The sequence below is a fragment of the Oncorhynchus mykiss genome, chromosome 18 (genome assembly GCF_057628025.1).
Source record: "Oncorhynchus mykiss isolate SJ-2025 chromosome 18, ASM5762802v1, whole genome shotgun sequence".
Taxonomy (NCBI): Eukaryota; Metazoa; Chordata; class Actinopteri; order Salmoniformes; family Salmonidae; genus Oncorhynchus; species Oncorhynchus mykiss.
This window is the reverse complement of record NC_143039.1, coordinates 19,232,228-19,252,500: the sequence shown is the minus strand read 5'-3', so window position 1 is coordinate 19,252,500 and position 20,273 is coordinate 19,232,228. Positions and strand designations below refer to the sequence as shown.

The window sequence follows — 20,273 nt, the reverse complement described above, 5'->3', positions numbered from 1 at the left end:
TGCTCCGCATCCGGGCCCTCTCCAAAGACCAGCACCACAGCAGCATCCGGGCCCTCTCCAAAGACCAGCACCACAGCAGCATCCGGACCCTCTCCAAAGACCAGCACCACAGCAGCATCCGGGCCCTCTCCAAAGACCAGCACCACAGCAGCTCTGGGTGTGTCGGCCGCGGGGAAGGAACAGCCGGGGACGACAACCAGACCCCCCAGTCCACAGTCCTCCAGAACCCGGCTTACGATGAGACGGGACCTCCTAAACGAAACACGTTAGAAGTCGGGGCTGTCCTTAACAAGACTGACTCAATGACGGAGCTGAGCCGCTGGGAACGAGCGAGAGGCAAAAACCGCACATTGGACAACAGCGATCTGATCACTCTTTCCATGAAGAGTGTGTCAGAGAAGGAGGGGTTTCTGAGAGGCACCGGCTGCCGCTCCAGTGGCTCGGACCGGCGGCTGGTCAGGTTCTTCAGCGGTATATTCTCCAGGAAGGATGGAGGGATGGTGTCTACCTCCACTCCGGTGGGCAGCCCCAGCACTAACCGCTCCCTCAGGAAGGGGAAGAGGAGCGGCCCCATGGCCTACTCCCAGTCCAGCACAGAGAGTGTTAACGGAGGAGGAGGCCTGTCGTCAGAGGGTAAAGGATGCTTTTCTTTACACACACACACACCAGTTGAAGCTACAGGGTCCACGGATTGTTTTTGGCCTGCGCCTCTCCCCTCTCTCTGCCTCCCTCTACATCTCTCCGTCTCTCTGCTGTTTGTAGAGCTGAGGGGTGAAGGGCCAGGATATCTCTCTGCTGTCTGTAGAGCTGAGGGGTGAAGGGCCAGGATATCTCTCTGCTGTTTGTAGAGCTTAGGGGCGAAGGGCCAGGATATCTCTCTGCTGTTTGTAGAGCTGAGGGGTGAAGGGCCAGGATATCTCTCTGCTGTTTGTAGAGCTGAGGGGTGAAGGGCCAGGATATCTCTCTGCTGTCTGTAGAGCTGAGGGGTGAAGGACCAGGATATCTCTCTGCTGTTTGTAGAGCTGAGGGGTGAAGGGCCAGGATATCTCTCTGCTGTTTGTAGAGCTGAGGGGTGAAGGGCCAGGATATCTCTGCTGTCTGTAGAGCTGAGGGGTGAAGGGCCAGGATCTCTGTTTGACGGTAGAAGACCATTATTTGTTTAGGACAGGAGGGTGATGTTTCTCCTGTCTCTCTGATGCCTGCTGCTGGCGTTGATCTTTCATTATAGTCTACTGCTGTTGTCTGAGGTTCATATAGTCTACTGCTGTTGTCTGAGGTTCATATAGTCTACTGCTGTTGTCTGTGGTTCTTATAGTCTACTGCTGTTGTCTGTGGTTCTTATAGTCTACTGCTGTTGTCTGAGGTTCATATAGTCTACTGCTGTTGTCTGTGGTTCTTATAGTCTACTGCTGTTGTCTGAGGTTCATATAGTCTACTGCTGTTGTCTGAGGTTCATATAGTCTACTGCTGTTGTCTGTGGTTCATATAGTCTACTGCTGTTGTCTGTGGTTCATATAGTCTACTGCTGTTGTCTGAGGTTCATATAGTCTACTGCTGTTGTCTGAGGTTCATATAGTCTACTGCTGTTGTCTGTGGTTCTTATAGTCTACTGCTGTTGTCTGAGGTTCTTATAGTCTACTGCTGTTGTCTGAGGTTCATATAGTCTACTGCTGTTGTCTGAGGTTCATATAGTCTACTGCTGTTGTCTGAGGTTCATATAGTCTACTGCTGTTGTCTGAGGTTCATATAGTCTACTGCTGTTGTCTGTGGTTCTTATAGTCTACTGCTGTTGTCTGAGGTTCATATAGTCTACTGCTGTTGTCTGAGGTTCTTATAGTCTACTGCTGTTGTCTGAGGTTCATATAGTCTACTGCTGTTGTCTGAGGTTCATATAGTCTACTGCTGTTGTCTGAGGTTCATATAGTCTACTGCTGTTGTCTGAGGTTCTTATAGTCTACTGCTGTTGTCTGTGGTTCATATAGTCTACTGCTGTTGTCTGTGGTTCTTATAGTCTACTGCTGTTGTCTGAGGTTCTTATAGTCTACTGCTGTTGTCTGTGGTTCTTATAGTCTACTGCTGTTGTCTGTGGTTCTTATAGTCTACTGCTGTTGTCTGTGGTTCTTATAGTCTACTGCTGTTGTCTGAGGTTCATATAGTCTACTGCTGTTGTCTGTGGTTCATATAGTCTACTGCTGTTGTCTGAGGTTCTTATAGTCTACTGCTGTTGTCTGTGGTTCTTATAGTCTACTGCTGTTGTCTGTGGTTCTTATAGTCTACTGCTGTTGTCTGAGGTTCATATAGTCTACTGCTGTTGTCTGTGGTTCATATAGTCTACTGCTGTTGTCTGTGGTTCTTATAGTCTACTGCTGTTGTCTGAGGTTCATATAGTCTACTGCTGTTGTCTGTGGTTCTTATAGTCTACTGCTGTTGTCTGAGGTTCTTATAGTCTACTGCTGTTGTCTGTGGTTCATATAGTCTACTGCTGTTGTCTGAGGTTCATATAGTCTACTGCTGTTGTCTGAGGTTCATATAGTCTACTGCTGTTGTCTGTGGTTCATATAGTCTACTGCTGTTGTCTGTGGTTCTTATAGTCTACTGCTGTTGTCTGTGGTTCTTATAGTCTACTGCTGTTGTCTGTGGTTCATATAGTCTACTGCTGTTGTCTGAGGTTCTTATAGTCTACTGCTGTTGTCTGAGGTTTATATAGTCTACTGCTGTTGTCTGTGGTTCTTATAGTCTACTGCTGTTGTCTGAGGTTCATATAGTCTACTGCTGTTGTCTGTGGTTCATATAGTCTACTGCTGTTGTCTGAGGTTCTTATAGTCTACTGCTGTTGTCTGAGGTTCATATAGCCTACTGCTGTTGTCTGAGGTTCATATAGTCTACCACTGTTGTCTGTGGTTCATATAGTCTACCGCTGTTGTCTGAGGTTCATATAGTCTACTGCTGTTGTCTGTGGTTCATATAGTCTACTGCTGTTGTCTGTGGTTCTTATAGTCTACTGCTGTTGTCTGAGGTTCATATAGTCTACTGCTGTTGTCTGAGGTTCATATAGTCTACTGCTGTTGTCTGTGGTTCTTATAGTCTACTGCTGTTGTCTGAGGTTCATATAGTCTACTGCTGTTGTCTGTGGTTCTTATAGTCTACTGCTGTTGTCTGTGGTTCATATAGTCTACTGCTGTTGTCTGAGGTTCATATAGTCTACTGCTGTTGTCTGAGGTTCTTATAGTCTACTGCTGTTGTCTGAGGTTCATATAGTCTACTGCTGTTGTCTGAGGTTCATATAGTCTACCACTGTTGTCTGTGGTTCATATAGTCTACTGCTGTTGTCTGAGGTTCATATAGTCTACTGCTGTTGTCTGTGGTTCATATAGTCTACTGCTGTTGTCTGAGGTTCTTATAGTCTACTGCTGTTGTCTGAGGTTCATATAGCCTACTGCTGTTGTCTGAGGTTCATATAGTCTACCGCTGTTGTCTGTGGTTCATATAGTCTACTGCTGTTGTCTGAGGTTCATATAGTCTACTGCTGTTGTCTGTGGTTCATATAGTCTACTGCTGTTGTCTGTGGTTCTTATAGTCTACTGCTGTTGTCTGAGGTTCATATAGTCTACTGCTGTTGTCTGAGGTTCATATAGTCTACTGCTGTTGTCTGTGGTTCTTATAGTCTACTGCTGTTGTCTGTGGTTCATATAGTCTACTGCTGTTGTCTGAGGTTCATATAGTCTACTGCTGTTGTCTGTGGTTCATATAGTCTACTGCTGTTGTCTGAGGTTCATATAGTCTACTGCTGTTGTCTGTGGTTCTTATAGTCTACTGCTGTTGTCTGTGGTTCTTATAGTCTACTGCTGTTGTCTGTGGTTCTTATAGTCTACTGCTGTTGTCTGAGGTTCATATAGTCTACTGCTGTTGTCTGTGGTTCATATAGTCTACTGCTGTTGTCTGTGGTTCTTATAGTCTACTGCTGTTGTCTGAGGTTCATATAGTCTACTGCTGTTGTCTGTGGTTCATATAGTCTACTGCTGTTGTCTGTGGTTCATATAGTCTACTGCTGTTGTCTGAGGTTCATATAGTCTACTGCTGTTGTCTGTGGTTCTTATAGTCTACTGCTGTTGTCTGTGGTTCTTATAGTCTACTGCTGTTGTCTGTGGTTCTTATAGTCTACTGCTGTTGTCTGAGGTTCATATAGTCTACTGCTGTTGTCTGAGGTTCATATAGTCTACTGCTGTTGTCTGTGGTTCATATAGTCTACTGCTGTTGTCTGAGGTTCATATAGTCTACTGCTGTTGTCTGTGGTTCTTATAGTCTACTGCTGTTGTCTGTGGTTCTTATAGTCTACTGCTGTTGTCTGTGGTTCTTATAGTCTACTGCTGTTGTCTGTGGTTCATATAGTCTACTGCTGTTGTCTGTGGTTCTTATAGTCTACTGCTGTTGTCTGTGGTTCTTATAGTCTACTGCTGTTGTCTGTGGTTCTTATAGTCTACTGCTGTTGTCTGTGGTTCATATAGTCTACTGCTGTTGTCTGAGGTTCTTATAGTCTACTGCTGTTGTCTGTGGTTCTTATAGTCTACTGCTGTTGTCTGAGGTTCTTATAGTCTACTGCTGTTGTCTGAGGTTCTTATAGTCTACTGCTGTTGTCTGTGGTTCTTATAGGCCGCTGCTGTTGTCTGTGGTTCTTGTAGTCTACTGCTGTTGTCTGTGGTTCTTATAGTCTACTGCTGTTGTCTGTGGTTCATATAGTCTACTGCTGTTGTCTGAGGTTCATATAGTCTACTGCTGTTGTCTGTGGTTCTTATAGTCTACTGCTGTTGTCTGTGGTTCATATAGTCTACTGCTGTTGTCTGAGGTTCATATAGTCTACTGCTGTTGTCTGTGGTTCTTATAGTCTACTGCTGTTGTCTGTGGTTCTTATAGGCCGCTGCTGTTGTCTGTGGTTCTTATAGGCCGCTACTGTTGTCTGTGGTTCTTATAGTCTACTGCTGTTGTCTGTGGTTCTTATAGTCTACTGCTGTTGTCTGTGGTTCTTATAGTCTACTGCTGTTGTCTGAGGTTCATATAGTCTACTGCTGTTGTCTGAGGTTCATATAGTCTACTGCTGTTGTCTGTGGTTCTTATAGTCTACTGCTGTTGTCTGTGGTTCTTATAGTCTACTGCTGTTGTCTGAGGTTCATATAGTCTACTGCTGTTGTCTGTGGTTCTTATAGTCTACTGCTGTTGTCTGTGGTTCTTATAGTCTACTGCTGTTGTCTGAGGTTCATATAGTCTACTGCTGTTGTCTGTGGTTCTTATAGTCTACTGCTGTTGTCTGTGGTTCTTATAGTCTACTGCTGTTGTCTGAGGTTCATATAGTCTACTGCTGTTGTCTGAGGTTCATATAGTCTACTGCTGTTGTCTGTGGTTCTTATAGTCTACTGCTGTTGTCTGTGGTTCTTATAGTCTACTGCTGTTGTCTGAGGTTCATATAGTCTACCACTGTTGTCTGTGGTTCTTATAGTCTACTGCTGTTGTCTGTGGTTCTTATAGTCTACTGCTGTTGTCTGAGGTTCATATAGTCTACTGCTGTTGTCTGAGGTTCATATAGTCTACTGCTGTTGTCTGTGGTTCATATAGTCTACTGCTGTTGTCTGAGGTGTCTGTGGCTTGTAGGAAGGCTGGCAGTTCTTCAGTCTATCAACATACATCTGTGAGGGAAAATGTGCAGGTGGCACAAACATGAAGAGAAGGATGTTTTAATCCATAGCTACCGACTGATTCATCTGCTTGATTTATCTCTCCCTCACACACTCCACACACACACCTCTGCATCCTCTTCCACTTGTGGAAAGTGTGATATGAAAGAGGAAGTGTGTTGTTCCATTTAGAGCTGGCGACTCACTTTAGTCTTCCTGTGTCTGTATGACCAGAGGCCCTCTCTGTGTCTGTATGACCAGAGGCCCTCTCTGTGTCTGTATGACCAGAGGCCCTCCCCTGACTGGCTGGCTGGATGGCTGACTGCAGAACCCTAAAAACATCAGGCTCTTGACTCCCTGTATTGTTATTGGCCAGTTCCCTCTTCAAGGGGGTCTCAGGAATTCCGGCAATGTGGATGCCCCCCTAGCCGTATCAGGGACGGTGTCATCAAAGTCCATTAAATCTCCCTCTGGCCCCACCCATCTCCCTCTGGCCCCCCCTTAACCCAACTCCCAGCCCCACCTCCCTCTGGCCCCACCCACACCCTAACCCAGCCCCACCTCCCTCTGGCCCCACCCACACCCTAACCCAACACTCAGCCCCACCTCCCTCTGGCCCCACCCACACTCTAACCCAACTCCCAGCCCCACCTCCCTCTGGCCCCACCCACACCCTAACCCAACTCCCAGCCCCACCTCCCTCTGGCCCCACCCACACCCTAACCCAGCCCCACCTCCCTCTGGCCACACCTTAACCCAACTCCTAACCCCACCTCCCTCTGGCCCCATCCACACCCTAACCCAACTCCCAGCCCCACCTCCCTCTGGCCCCACCCACACCCTAACCCAACTCCCAGCCCCACCTCCCTCTGGCCCCACCCACACCCTAACCCAGCCCCACCTCCCTCTGGCCTAACCCAACACCCAGCCCCACCTCCCTCTGGCCCCATCCACACCCTAACCCAACTCCCAGCCCCACCTCCCTCTGGCCCCACCCACACCCTAACCCAACACTCAGCCCCACCTCCCTCTGGCCCCACCCACACCCTAACCCGACACTCAGCCCCACCTCCCTCTGGCCCCACCCACACCCTAACCCGACACTCAGCCCCACCTCCCTCTGGCCCCACCCACACCCTAACCCAACACTCAGCCCCACCTCCCTCAGGCCCCACCCACACCCTAACCCAACTCCCAGCCCCACATCCCTCTAACTGGTTAATGGTGTCAGGTATGAGTGGGTGTATATGGAAGGCAGGTTATAGAGGGAGGGAATGTGTGTGTTAGGGGTGTATGACCTACATCCACAGCCATGCAGAAGTGATGTGAAGGACATGTGTCAAAAGGCAGCCTGGTGAGTGTTAAAAAAAAAATATATATATACCCAGAGGAGTCGTTCCTCTCTCCTACTCACTCTCAAAGAGGAGTCGTTCCTCTCTCCTACTCACTCTCAAAGAGGAGTCGTTCCTCTCTCCTACTCACTCTCACAGAGGAGTCGTTCCTCTCTCCTACTCACTCTCAAAGAGGAGTCGTTCCTCTCTCCTACTCACTCTCACAGAGAGTCGTTCCTCTCTCCTACTCACTCTCACAGAGGAGCAGATAAACAGTAATTTACTCAGTCACTCTCTGAGCTTCACTCTGATATGTTACTAGGTCACATATTACTCACTCATCTATTTTGTTACACACACACACACACATCAGAGGGGCTCATTTGACTTGCAGCTCAGTGCCTGTTAACTGGCTGAGATGAAGCAGGTCTTGTAGTTACAGCTCCTTTGATCTCTCTCTCCTGAGCACCCTCTTCTTTTTCTCTCTTTCTCTTCTCTCACACACACACACACACACACACACACACAGTGACTACTGCAGTGGTGTTATCTGAGACCCACTCCCACAATGGGTATAATAGGAGTAATATCCAGTTAGGACTGTGGCCAAGAGGGATTGATGTTGATTAGTGTTGGTTCTACTAGATTCCTGCAGCTGTTTTCTCCACTAGTTTGGTCTGGCTCTCTTCTGTTCTGGGGAGGTTCTCTACTAGTTTGGTCTGGCTCTCTTCTGTTCTGGGGAGGTTCTCCACTAGTTTGGTCTGGCTCTCTTCTGTTCTGGGGAGGTTCTCCACTAGTTTGGTCTGGCTCTCTTCTGTTCTGGGGAGGTTCTCCACTAGTTTGGCCTGGCTCTCTTCTGTACTGGGGAGGTTCTCCACTAGTTTGGCCTGGCTCTCTTCTGTTCTGGGGAGGTTCTCCACTAGTTTGGCCTGGCTCTTTTCTGTTCCAGGGAGGTTCTCCACTAGTTTGGTCTGGCTCTCTTCTGTTCCAGGCAGGTTCTCCATTAGTTTGGTCTGGCTCTCGTCTGTCTCCGGGAGGTTCTCCATTAGTTTGGTCTGGCTCTCGTCTGTCTCCGGGAGGTTCTCCATTAGTTTGGCCTGGCTCTCTTCGGTCTCCGGGAGGTTCTCCAGTAGTTTGGCCTGGCTCTCTTCTGTCCATGGGAGGTTCTCCATTAGTTTGGTCTGGCTCTCTTTTGTTCTTGGGAGGACAGCATGCCTAGAAGACACAATAAGACCAAGTTTATCCTTAGCAGAGGGAGTGTGTCTGTTAGTGTGTGTGTCTGTCTGTTAGTGTGTGTCTGTCTGTCTGTTGGTGTGTGTGTTTGATAGACTGACTGTATCCCTGAGTCTAGGCCTATATGTGTCAGTATTGTGTCCGTGTCTGATAGACTGACTGTATCCCTGAGTCTCGGCCTAAATATGTCAGTATTGTGTCTGTGTCTGATAGACTGACTGTATCCCTGAGTCTAGGCCTATATATGTCAGTATTGTGTCTGTGTCTGATAGACTGACTGTATCCCTGAGTCTAGGCCTATATATGTCAGTATTGTGTCTGTGTCTGATAGACTGACTCTATCCCTGAGTCTAGGCCTATTTGTGTCAGTATTGTGTCTGTGTCTGATAGACTGACTGTATCCCTGAGTCTAGGCCTATATGTGTCAGTATTGTGTCTGTGTCTGATAGACTGACTGTATCCCTGAGTCTAGGCCTATATATGTCAGTATTGAGTCTGTGTCTGATAGACTGACTGTATCCCTGAGTCTAGGCCTATATGTGTCAGTATTGTGTCTGTGTCTGATAGACTGACTGTATCCCTGAGTCTAGGCCTATATATGTCAGTATTGTGTCTGTGTCTGATAGACTGACTGTATCCCTGAGTCTAGGCCTATATATGTCAGTATTGTGTGTTCCTCTCTCCCTATTTGACAAATGATCAGAGATGAAAGTTAAACAGGACAGTCCATTATCTTTATGTTCTAATTGTCTACATAGGACTGACATCTGTCTGTCTGTCAGTCCAGGTCTTTATTGTGATGTCAGTCAGTCCAGGTCTTTATTGTGATGTCAGTCAGTCCAGGTCTTTGTTGTGATGTCAGTCGGTCCAGGTCTTTGTTGTGATGTCAGTCAGTCCAGGTCTTTGTTGTGATGTCAGTCAGTCCAGGTCTTTGTTGTGATCTCAGTTAGTCCAGGTCTTTGTTGTGATGTCAGTCAGTCCAGGTCTTTGTTGTGATGTCAGTCAGTCCAGGTCTTTGTTGTGATCTCAGTCAGTCCACGTCTTTGTTGTGATGTCAGTCAGTCCATGTCTTTGTTGTGATGTCAGTCAGTCCAGGTCTCTGTTGTGATGTCAGTCAGTCCAGGTCAGTGTATCAGTCAGTCCAGGTCTCTGTTGTGATGTCAGCCAGTCCAGGTCTCGGTTGTGATGTCAGTCAGTCCAGGTCAGTGTATAAGTCAGTCCAGGTCTCTATTGTGATGTCAGTCAGTCCAGGTCAGGGTATAAGTCAGTCCAGGTCTCTATTGTGATGTCAGTCAGTCCAGGTCTCTGTTGTGATGTCAGTCAGTCCAGGTCTCTGTTGTGATGTCAGTCAGTCCAGGTCAGTGTATCAGTCAGTCCAGGTCTCTATTGTGATGTCAGTCATTCCAGGTCAGTGTATAAGTCAGTCCAGGTTTCTATTGTGATGTCAGTCAGCCCAGGTCTCTATTGTGATGTCAGTGTATATGTTCTCCACCTTGACCTCACTTCTCTTCTGTACTCTGTTCTTTCTTATTTAAAAAGTTGCTGTGACCAGAAAGGGCATACACCGTGTGTGTGCGTGCATACCCGTGTCTGTTTCTCTGTATCTGCTGTCTCTCTCTCTCTTCCTCCCTCCATGCCCATGTGTGTTTCTCTGTATCTGCTGTCTCTCTCTCTATTCCTCCCTCTGTCTCTGTGCAGTAATGAGTCCACTGTGGCCTGTTCTGGCTGTGTAGAGACATGGAGTCAGGACTGGAGAAATCACCAGCTCCTACAGATAACTAACCATAGCAGTGACAGTGGGGGAGCAGCAGCTGCCAGTGTAGTAGCAGCAGCTGCCAGTGTAGTAGCAGCAGCTGCCAGTGTAGTAGCAGCCAGTGTAGTAGCAGCAGCTGCCAGTGTAGTAGCAGCCAGTGTAGTAGCAGCAGCTGCCAGTGTAGTAGCAGCCAGTGTAGTAGCAGCAGCTGCCAGTGTAGTAGCAGCAGCTGCCAGTGTAGTAGCAGCAGCTGCCAGTGTAGTAGCAGCCAGTGTAGTAGCAGCAGCTGCCAGTGTAGTAGCAGCAGCTGCCAGTGTAGTAGCAGCCAGTGTAGTAGCAGCAGCTGCCAGTGTAGTAGCAGCCAGTGTAGTAGCAGCAGCTGCCAGTGTAGTAGCAGCCAGTGTAGTAGCAGCAGCTGCCAGTGTAGTAGCAGCCAGTGTAGTAGCAGCAGCTGCCAGTGTAGTAGCAGCCAGTGTAGTAGCAGCAGCTGCCAGTGTAGTAGCAGCCAGTGTAGTAGCAGCAGCTGCCAGTGTAGTAGCAGCCAGTGTAGTAGCAGCAGCTGCCAGTGTAGTAGCAGTAGCAGCCAGTGTAGGTGCAGTAGCAGCCAGTGTAGTTGCAGTAGCAGCCAGTGTAGTTGCAGCAGCAGCCAGTGTAGCAGCAGCAGCCAGTGTAGCAGCAGCAGCAGCCAGTGTAGCAGCAGCAGCAGCCAGTGTAGCAGCAGCAGCAGCCAGTGTAGCAGCAGCAGCAGCCAGTGTAGCAGCAGCAGCAGCAGCCAGTGTAGCAGCAGCAGCAGCCAGTGTAGCAGCAGCAGCAGCCAGTGTAGCAGCAGCAGCAGCCAGTGTAGCAGCAGCAGCAGCAGCCAGTGTAGCAGCAGCAGCCAGTGTAGCAGCAGCAGCCAGTGTAGCAGCAGCAGCCAGTGTAGCAGCAGCAGCAGCCAGTGTAGCAGCAGCCAGTGTAGCAGCAGCCAGTGTAGCAGCAGCAGCAGCCAGTGTAGCAGCAGCAGCAGCCAGTGTAGCAGCAGCACAGTCAGGGAACATAACATAGTCCTACTGTAACACCTGGCAGCCTTCTCTGTGACTTAACAGCACCTTTCCAGATCTTGATTCAGGAGAGGAGAGACTGGTTTTTGATGGCCTTGGATTCTTTGTTCTCTTGCTCTTGGCCAAATGTTGTGTGTGTGTGGTCTTGCCCTAGACCTTCTAAGCTGTCCCTGCATTGTGTTGTTTGTTTGAGTAGGACACACACACAGCCCTCTGTGCTTATTAGCTGGACACTGTCGCCCTGTGGTCGTCTTCACAGGGGTCATCTCATCATGGGGTTAAAGAGCATGCATGGGGCGGTGTGTGTGTGTTAGGGGGAGGCATTGTTGGGAGGTCGAGCCTTCACAGCCAGCGTACAACTGCCCTGTCTCCTCTCATCCTTTCCCCCACTCCTCTCTCCTCCTTTCCCCCACTCCTCTCTCCTCCTTTCCCCTTCTCCTCTCTCCTCCTTTTCCCTCTCTCCTCCTTTCCCCCACTCCTCTCTCCTCCTCTCCTCTTTTCCCCCACTCCTCTCTCCTCCTTTCAACTTCTCCTCTCTCCTCCCTTTCCTCCTCTCTCCTCCTTTCCCCCACTCCTCTCTCCTTCTTTCCCCCACTCCTCTCTCCTTCTTCCCCCCACTCCTCTCTCCTTTCCCCCACTCCTCTCTCCTCACCTTTCCCCCACTCCTCTCTCCTCCTTTCCCCCTCTCCTCCCTTTCCCCCACTCCTCTCTCCTCCTTTCCCCCACTCCTCTCTCCTCCCTTTCCCCCACTCCTCTCTCTTCCTTTCCCCCTCTCCTCTTTCTTCCTTTCCACCTCTCCTCTCTCCTCCCTTTCCCCCTCTCATCTCTCCTCCCTTTCCCCCACTCCTCTCTCCTCCATTTCCCCCACTCCTCTCTCTTCCCTTTCCCCCACTCCTCTCTCCTCCCTTTCCCCCACTCCTCTCTCCTCCCTTTCCCCCACTCCTCTCTCCTCCCTTTCCCCCTCTCCACTCTCCTCCTTTTCCCCCTCTCCACTCTCCTCCTTTTCCCCCTCTCCACTCTCCTCCTTTTCCCCCTCTCCACTCTCCTCCTTTTCCCCCTCTCCACTCTCCTCCTTTTCCCCCTCTCCACTCTCCTCCTTTTCCCCCTCTCCACTCTCCTCCTTTCCCCCTCTCCACTCTCCTCCTTTTCCCCCTCTCCACTCTCCTCCTTTTCCCCCTCTCCACTCTCCTCCTTTTCCCCCTCTCCACTCTCCTCCTTTTCCCCCTCTCCACTCTCCTCCTTTTCCCCCTCTCCACTCTCCTCCTTTTCCCCCTCTCCACTCTCCTCCTTTTCCCCCTCTCCACTCTCTTCCTTTTCCCCCTCTCCACTCTCCTCCTTTTCCCCCTCTCCACTCTCCTCCTTTTCCCCCTCTCCACTCTCCTCCTTTTCCCCATCTCCACTCTCCTCCTTTTCCCCCTCTCCACTCTCCTCCTTTTCCCCCTTTCCACTCTCCTCCTTTTCCCCCTCTCCACTCTCCTCCTTTTCCCCCTCTCCTCTCTCCTCCTTTTCCCCCTTTCCTCTCTCCTCCTTTCCCCCCCTCTCCTCTCTCCTCCTTTCCCCCCTCTCCTCCTTTCTCCTCTCTCCTTCTTTCCTTCTCTCCTCTCTCCTCCTTTCCCCCCTCTCCTCTCTGTAGTCATGTTGCCAGGGGCCTGGAGAGAGGGATGCTGTGTCACGTGTCGTGTGTGTGTCCTGTCTGTCACGGGTCGTGTGTGTGTCAGTGGAGGCTGCTGAGGGGAGGATGGCTCATAATAATGGCTCCAGCCATTACCTCGAGCCCTTCCTCCACAATTAATGTGCCACCAACCTCCTGTGGTGTGTGTGGGTCACGTGTTGTGTGTGTGCGTTCATGCGCATATACATTGTCTGTGTGTGTGTTGCTCTCCCTTCTAACTTCCAGCAAAGGTCTGGCTCTAATCTAACCCTGCAGAGAGGGGGATGAGTGCTAGCTAGCCAGCAGGCTCTAATCTAACTCTGCAGAGAGAGGGAGGAGTGCTAGCTAGCCAGCAGGCTCTAACCCTGCAGAGGGAGGGAGGAGTGCTAGCTAGCCAGCAGGCTCTAACCCTGCAGAGAGGGGGAGGAGTGCTAGCTAGCCAGCAGGCTCTAACCCTGCAGAGAGAGGGAGGAGTGCTAGCTAGCCAGCAGGCTCTAACCCTGCAGAGGGAGGGAGGAGTGCTAGCCAGCCAGCAGGTTCTAACCCTGCAGAGGGAGGGAGGAGTGCTAGCTAGCCAGCAGGCTCTAACCCTGCAGAGAGAGGGAGGAGTGCTAGCTAGCCAGCAGGCTCTAACCCTGTAGAGAGAGGGAGGAGTGCTAGCTAACCAGCAGGCTCTAACCCTGCAGAGGGAGGGAGGAGTGCTAGCTAGCCAGCAGGCTCTAACCCTGCAGAGAGAGGGAGGAGTGCTAGCTAGCCAGCAGGCTCTAACCCTGCAGAGGGAGGGAGGAGTGCTAGCCAGCAGTCAGAGACAGCCCAGCGTTACCACGTCCCCCTCCAGTAATGCCCTTACATCAGTAGCCCTCTCCTTCCCTCTGTACAACACACACAGTACTTTAGAGAACCCTGTCCTTCATTTCAGCATTCAGCTGGATCATCTAAAGAACAAAGTCCTCTAATGACAGTGGAAAGGTCTTGTTTGCTGCCATAGCTGTGGTTCTATTGCAACAGCCTTGTCCAGATGTTGGGAGTGTAGCATCCCTGCTGCATTGTTCCAACTGACTCTCTGAATACAGAGTAGACTGTCAGCATTTCAGGCTCCGGTTACAAGTTAGGATCACATTGGCACAGTTCTAGGATCAGCTTATCCAAATCCTATCCTATTACGCTGACCTTAAACCATTTGAGATTTGATAACTCATAACTGACCACATGTTGGTGTGTAGGGTGGAAATGTTAACTTAATCCACATTTCAGAGACCCCTCTCTCCTTCATCTCTCCTTCTCCTCCTCTCTCCTCTTATCCTCCCCTCTCTCCTTCTCCCCTCTCCTCCTCCTCTCCTCCTCCCCCTCTCCTCTCCTCCTCCCCTCTCCTCTTCTCCTCTCCTCCTCCTTTCTCATCCTCTCTTCTCCTCTTCTCCTCCCCTCTCCTCTTCTCCTCCCCTCTCCTCTTCTCCTCTCCTCTTCTCCTCCCCTCTCCTCTTCTCCTCCCCTCTCCTCTTCTCCTCCCCTCTCCTCTTCTCCTCCCCTCTCCTCTTCTCCTCCTCTCTCCTCCTCTCTCCTCTCTCCTCCTCTCTCTTCCCCCCTGTCTTCTCTCTTCCTCTTCCCCCCTGAGAGCTAGTTGGGTCAGTCCCATTGGGAACCATTCAGAGTTCTAACGTTACAGTAATATTTAGTGAACTATAGTGATAATCCTCTCTGTTGTTTCAGCCTTCATCACCTCCACTGTCCCCTAGGCTCATTGTCTCCCCTAACACACACACACACACACACACACACACACACACACAGGAGTGCTGCAGCGAAGGAGAAAGACCCCTATAGGTTGCAATACGTTCTAAATCTGTCTGCTCTAGCCGGCTATGGCTCACTGGTTGTGAAGGACCACCAGGCTTAACCCACTGATTAAATGGACTCATCTAATCGCTAGACTAACCCCCTGTGTTTACACACTACGCTGGGAAACCTGAAAGTGAGCTTGTCGTGTGTGTGTGTGTGTGTACAGACAGGGGGATCAGAATAGCTAGTATAATGATTAGTTTTTTTTAGGATGGGGATCAAAGCAACAGCGCCCACTGCCAAGTGTGTATTGGCATCAGCATTCATGAATGTGTGTGTCACGCTTCACTGATTTAAAAGGCTGATATTGAGGTCAGTGTGTGTGTGTGTGTGTGTGTGTTCCAGCAGATTAGCGCTAGAGAGTGCATGCTCGGGATTGGCAGATGCTCATCAGCAGGGGGACCAGAGAGAGAGATGATGGTGTCTGTTGAGCAGGGGGGAGGGAGGGGCATAGGGAGAATCTATTTATGTACTGTATTCTATAGAACACACCTCTCCAGAGAGAGAGAGAGGGTGGTATGTTTATGTACTGTATTCTATAGGACACACCTCTCCAGAGAGAGAGAGGATGGTATGTTTATGTACTGTATTCTATAGGACACACCTCTCCAGAGAGAGAGAGGATGGTATGTTTATGTACTGTATTCTATAGGACACACCTCTCCAGAGAGAGAGAGGATGGTATGTTTATGTACTGTATTCTATAGAACACAACTCTCCAGAGAGAGAGAGGATGGTATGTTTATGTACTGTATTCTATAGAACACACCTCTCCAGAGAGGATGGTATGTTTATGTACTGTATTCTATAGAACACACCTCTCCAGAGAGAGAGAGGATGGTATGTTTATGTACTGTATTCTATAGAACACACCTCTCCAGAGAGGATGGTATGTTTATGTACTGTATTCTATAGGACACACCTCTCCAGAGAGGGTGGTATGTTTATGTACTGTATTCTATAGGACACACCTCTCCAGAGAGAGAGAGGATGGTATGTTTATGTACTGTATTCTATAGAACACACCTCTCCAGAGAGAGAGAGGGTGGTATGTTTATGTACTGTATTCTATAGGACACACCTCTCCAGAGAGAGAGGATGGTATGTTTATGTACTGTATTCTATAGAACACACCTCTCCAGAGAGGGTGGTATTTTTATGTACTGTATTCTATAGAACACACCTCTCCAGAGAGAGAGGATGGTATGTTTATGTACTGTATTCTATAGAACACATCTCTCCAGAGAGGATGGTATGTTTATGTACTGTATTCTATAGGACACACCTCTCCAGAGAGGATGGTATGTTTATGTACTGTATTCTATAGGACACACCTCTCCAGAGAGGGTGGTATGTTTATGTACTGTATTCTATAGGACACACCTCTCCAGAGAGAGAGAGGATGGTATGTTTATGTACTGTATTCTATAGGACACACCTCTCCAGAGAGAGAGGATGGTATGTTTATGTACTGTATTCTATAGGACACCTGGTTTAGATTGGAACAGGGAGCAGTGGTAGAGGATGGCTGTGACCTCGCTATAACCCTCTACCCTGGTTTAGATTGGAACAGGGAGCAGTGGTAGAGGATGGCTATAACCCTCTACCCTGGTTTAGATTGGAACAGGGCATACTGGAGCCAGAGATAACTGATCTGTGTTCAGTTTCTACTTTGCATAACATTACCTACTCACTCTGGAGCTTGTAGCCAAATGGAGTTTTCAATGTGTGTTTTTTTCCTTCTACTCTCCAGAGGTGTGTGTGTGTGGCATTGGTTGTATACCATCTACATTATTGGAGGCATTCTCTGTTAATAGGCCAATCCTCTATTTGCTCTACTCCTCCAGATCTAGATAAAAAACTGTGTTCTTTCTCTACTCCTCCAGACATCCATATAAAACACTGTGTTGTTTCTCTACTCCTCCAGATCCAGATAAAACACTGTTGTTTCTCTACTCCTCCAGATCCAGATAAAACACTGTGTTGTTTCTCTACTCCTCCAGATCCAGATAAAACACTGTGTTGTTTCTCTACTCCTCCAGACATCCTGATAAAACACTGTGTTGTTTCTCTACTCCTCCAGACATCCTGATAAAACACTGTGTTGTTTCTCTACTCCTCCAGGCATCCTGATAAAACACTGTGTTGTTTCTCTACTCCTCCAGGCATCCAGATAAAACACTGTGTTGTTTCTCTACTCCTCCAGGCATCCTGATAAAACACTGTGTTGTTTCTCTACTCCTCCAGGCATCCTGATAAAACACTGTGTTGTTTCTCTACTCCTCCAGACATCCTGATAAAACACTGTGTTGTTTCTCTACTCCTCCTGACATCCTGATAAAACACTGTGTTGTTTCTCTACTCCTCCAGACATCCTGATAAAACACTGTGTTGTTTCTTTACTCCTCCAGACATCCTGATAAAACACTGTGTTGTTTCTCTACTCCTCCAGGCATCCAGATAAAACACTGTTTCTCTACTCCTCCAGACATCCTGATAAAACACTGTTGTTTCTCTACTCCTCCAGACATCCTGATAAAACACTGTGTTGTTTCTCTACTCCTCCAGACATCCTGATAAAACACTGTTTTGTTTCTCTACTCCTCCAGACATCCAGATAAAACACTGTGTTGTTTCTCTACTCCTCCAGACATCCTGATAAAACACTGTGTTGTTTCTCTACTCCTCCAGATATTCAGATAAAACACTGTGTTGTTTCTCTACTCTTCCAGACATCCTGATAAAACACTGTGTTGTTTCTCTACTCTTCCAGACATCCTGATAAAACACTGTGTTGTTTCTCTACTCTTCCAGACATCCTGATAAAACACTGTTTCTCTACTCCTCCAGACATCCTGATAAAACACTGTTGTTTCTCTACTCCTCCAGACATCCTGATAAAACACTGTGTTGTTTCTCTACTCCTCCAGACATCCTGATAAAACACTGTTTTGTTTCTCTACTCCTCCAGACATCCTGATAAAACACTGTGTTGTTTCTCTACTCCTCCAGACATCCTGATAAAACACTGTGTTGTTTCTCTACTCCTCCAGACATCCTGATAAAACACTGTGTTGTTTCTCTACTCGTCTGTGTTGCTTTGTGGATCTGGATAGTCCTCTCTGTCTCATATCGAGGTATCAGGAGAGTGGAAAGTGTGATTGGGGAGGGGGGAAGGGGAGCTGCTGTTATCATGTCCCATATTCCAGTGGGAACTCTGATAATGAAGCGTAGGAGGCAGCCTGGGTGTGCCAGGAGCGATTTGGAACGCTCCGAGTGCCTGGAAAGCTGATAGGAGGGGATGGATGGCTCTCCTCTTCTTTCCCGTACAGCCGTCTGCATCTGTTCACTAAAGCCCCTGAGACAAGAGCCTCTCTCTTCTCTGTCCGTCTCTGGCAGAAGGAGACATCTCAACCTTCTCTGTCTCCCATCTCAACCTGCTGGTTTAGAGTATGACCTACATGGGGCTCAGTAGTGGAGTTGGAAGGGATGCTTTCATGTGTATAGATTACATTTGCACAAATGGTCTTCATTTGGGGCGGCAGGGTAGCCTAGTGGTTAGAGCGTTGGACTAGTAACCGGAAGGTTGTGAGTTCAAACCCCCGAGCTGACAAGGTACAAATCTGTCGTTCTGCCCCTGAACAGGCAGTTAACCCACTGTTCCCAGGCCGTCATTGAAAATAAGAATTTGTTCTTAACTGACTTGCCTGGTTAAATAAAGGTAAAATAAAAAAAATAAAAAAAATTGGTCGCGTATAAGCGCACGCAGACACACATGCACAATATCATGCTTAAAGTTGAACATCTCTCTCAGCACTTACTCTCAGTACGACTGACTCTGTGTCAAGTGGCTTAGCCAGTACAGTAAGTCGTTTCAGATGCTCTCTGTGACTCTCTGTGCCCGTCACGGTGACCGTGATGGGCATAACAGACATTGGCACGGACTAGTGTCATGGCTCTTTGCCTATTGTCTCTCTGACCTCCGGTATCTTCCACGGCAGGTCCAGGACAGCTGCTGCTCTCTGCTCTCCTCAGGGAGCCCTGCATGTGGTGGTGTTGTCTTGTTGGGTCTTGTGCAACGCCAAGCTGCTCCAAACCAGATATAAAGTATGGTAGAAAAGGCTGTTCTTACTGGCAGAGAAGTGCACTTGGGCCTTCTCACTGATGCAGCTTATGATTTAGGCCTAGCTGGTTACTGAGCTAATGATGTAGCTGGTTACTGAGGGGTTATAGGGAGGACACTGATGGTAATGATGTAGCTGGTTACTGAGGGGTTATAGGGAGGACACTGATGGTAATGATGTAGCTGGTTACTGAGGGGTTATAGGGAGGACACTGATGGTAATGATGTAGCTGGTTACTGAGGGGTTATAGGGAGGACACTGATGGTAATGATGTAGCCTGGTTACTGAAGGGTTATAGGGAGGACACTGATGGTAATGATGTAGCTGGTTACTGAGGGGTTATAGGGAGGACACTGATGGTAATGATGTAGCTGGTTACTGAGGGGTTATAGGGAGGACACTGATGGTAATGATGTAGCTGGTTACTGAGAGGTTATAGGGAGGACACTGATGGTAATGATGTAGCTGGTTACTGAGGGGTTATAGGGAGGACACTGATGGTAATGATGTAGCTGGTTACTGAGGGGTTATAGGGAGGACACTGATGGTAATGATGTAGCTGGTTACTGAGAGGTTATGGGGAGGACACTGATGGTAATGATGTAGCTGGTTACTGAGAGGTTATGGGGAGGACACTGATGGTAATGATGTAGCTGGTTACTGAGGGGTTATAGGGAGGACACTGATGGTAATGATGTAGCTGGTTACTGAGGGGTTATAGGGAGGACACTGATGGTAATGATGTAGCTGGTTACTGAGGGGTTATAGGGAGGACTGATGGTAATGATGTAGCTGGTTACTGAGGGGTTATAGGGAGGACTGATGGTAATGATGTAGCTGGTTACTGAGGGGTTATAGGGAGGACACTGATGGTAATGATGTAACCTGGTTACTGAGGGGTTATAGGGAGGACACTGATGGTAATGATGTAGCTGTTTACTGAGGGGTTATAGGGAGGACACTGATGGTAATGATGTAGCTGGTTACTGAGAGGTAATAGGGAGGACACTGATGGTAATGATGTAGCTGGTTACTGAGGGGTTATAGGGAGGACACTGATGGTAATGATGTAGCTGGTTACTGAGGGGTTATAGGGAGGACACTGATGGTAATGATGTAGCTGGTTACTGAGGGGTTATAGGGAGGACACTGATGGTAATGATGTAGCTGGTTACTGAGGGGTTATAGGGAGGGCACTGATGGTAATGATGTAGCCTGGTTACTGAGGGGTTATAGGGAGGACACTGATGGTAATGATATAGCTGGTTACTGAGTGGTTATAGGGAGGACTGATGGTAATGATGTAGCCTGGTTACTGAGGGGTTATAGGGAGGACACTGATGGTAATGATGTAGCCTGGTTACTGAGGGGTTATAGGGAGGACACTGATGGTAATGATGTAGCTGGTTACTGAGGGGTTATAGGGAGGACACTGATGGTAATGATGTAGCTGGTTACTGAGGGGTTATAGGGAGGACACTGATGGTAATGATGTAGCTGGTTACTGAGGGGTTATGGGGAGGACTGATGGTAATGATGTAGCTGGTTACTGAGGGGTTATAGGGAGGACACTGATGGTAATGATGTAACCTGGTTACTGAGGGGTTATAGGGAGGACACTGATGGTAATGATGTAGCT

General features: G+C 48.5%; 1 protein-coding gene across 12 annotated transcripts in view; it reads left to right on the top strand.

Moving 5' to 3' along the window:
* The window catches only part of LOC110528752 (arf-GAP with GTPase, ANK repeat and PH domain-containing protein 1), a 286,828-nt gene that overhangs the window by 61,700 nt on the left and 204,855 nt on the right, over positions 1 to 20,273 (top strand). For 6 of the 12 annotated variants that reach the window (XM_090207606.1, XM_090207604.1, XM_090207602.1 and 3 more), the window contains exon 1: positions 1 to 633. This exon is cut by the window's left edge and continues 1,597 nt beyond it. The exons of the other annotated variants lie outside the window; for them this stretch is intronic. In XM_090207606.1, the coding sequence (XP_090063732.1) occupies positions 1 to 633 (633 nt within the window). The remainder of the gene's footprint in view (positions 634 to 20,273) is intronic. 12 annotated transcript variants of the gene reach the window in all.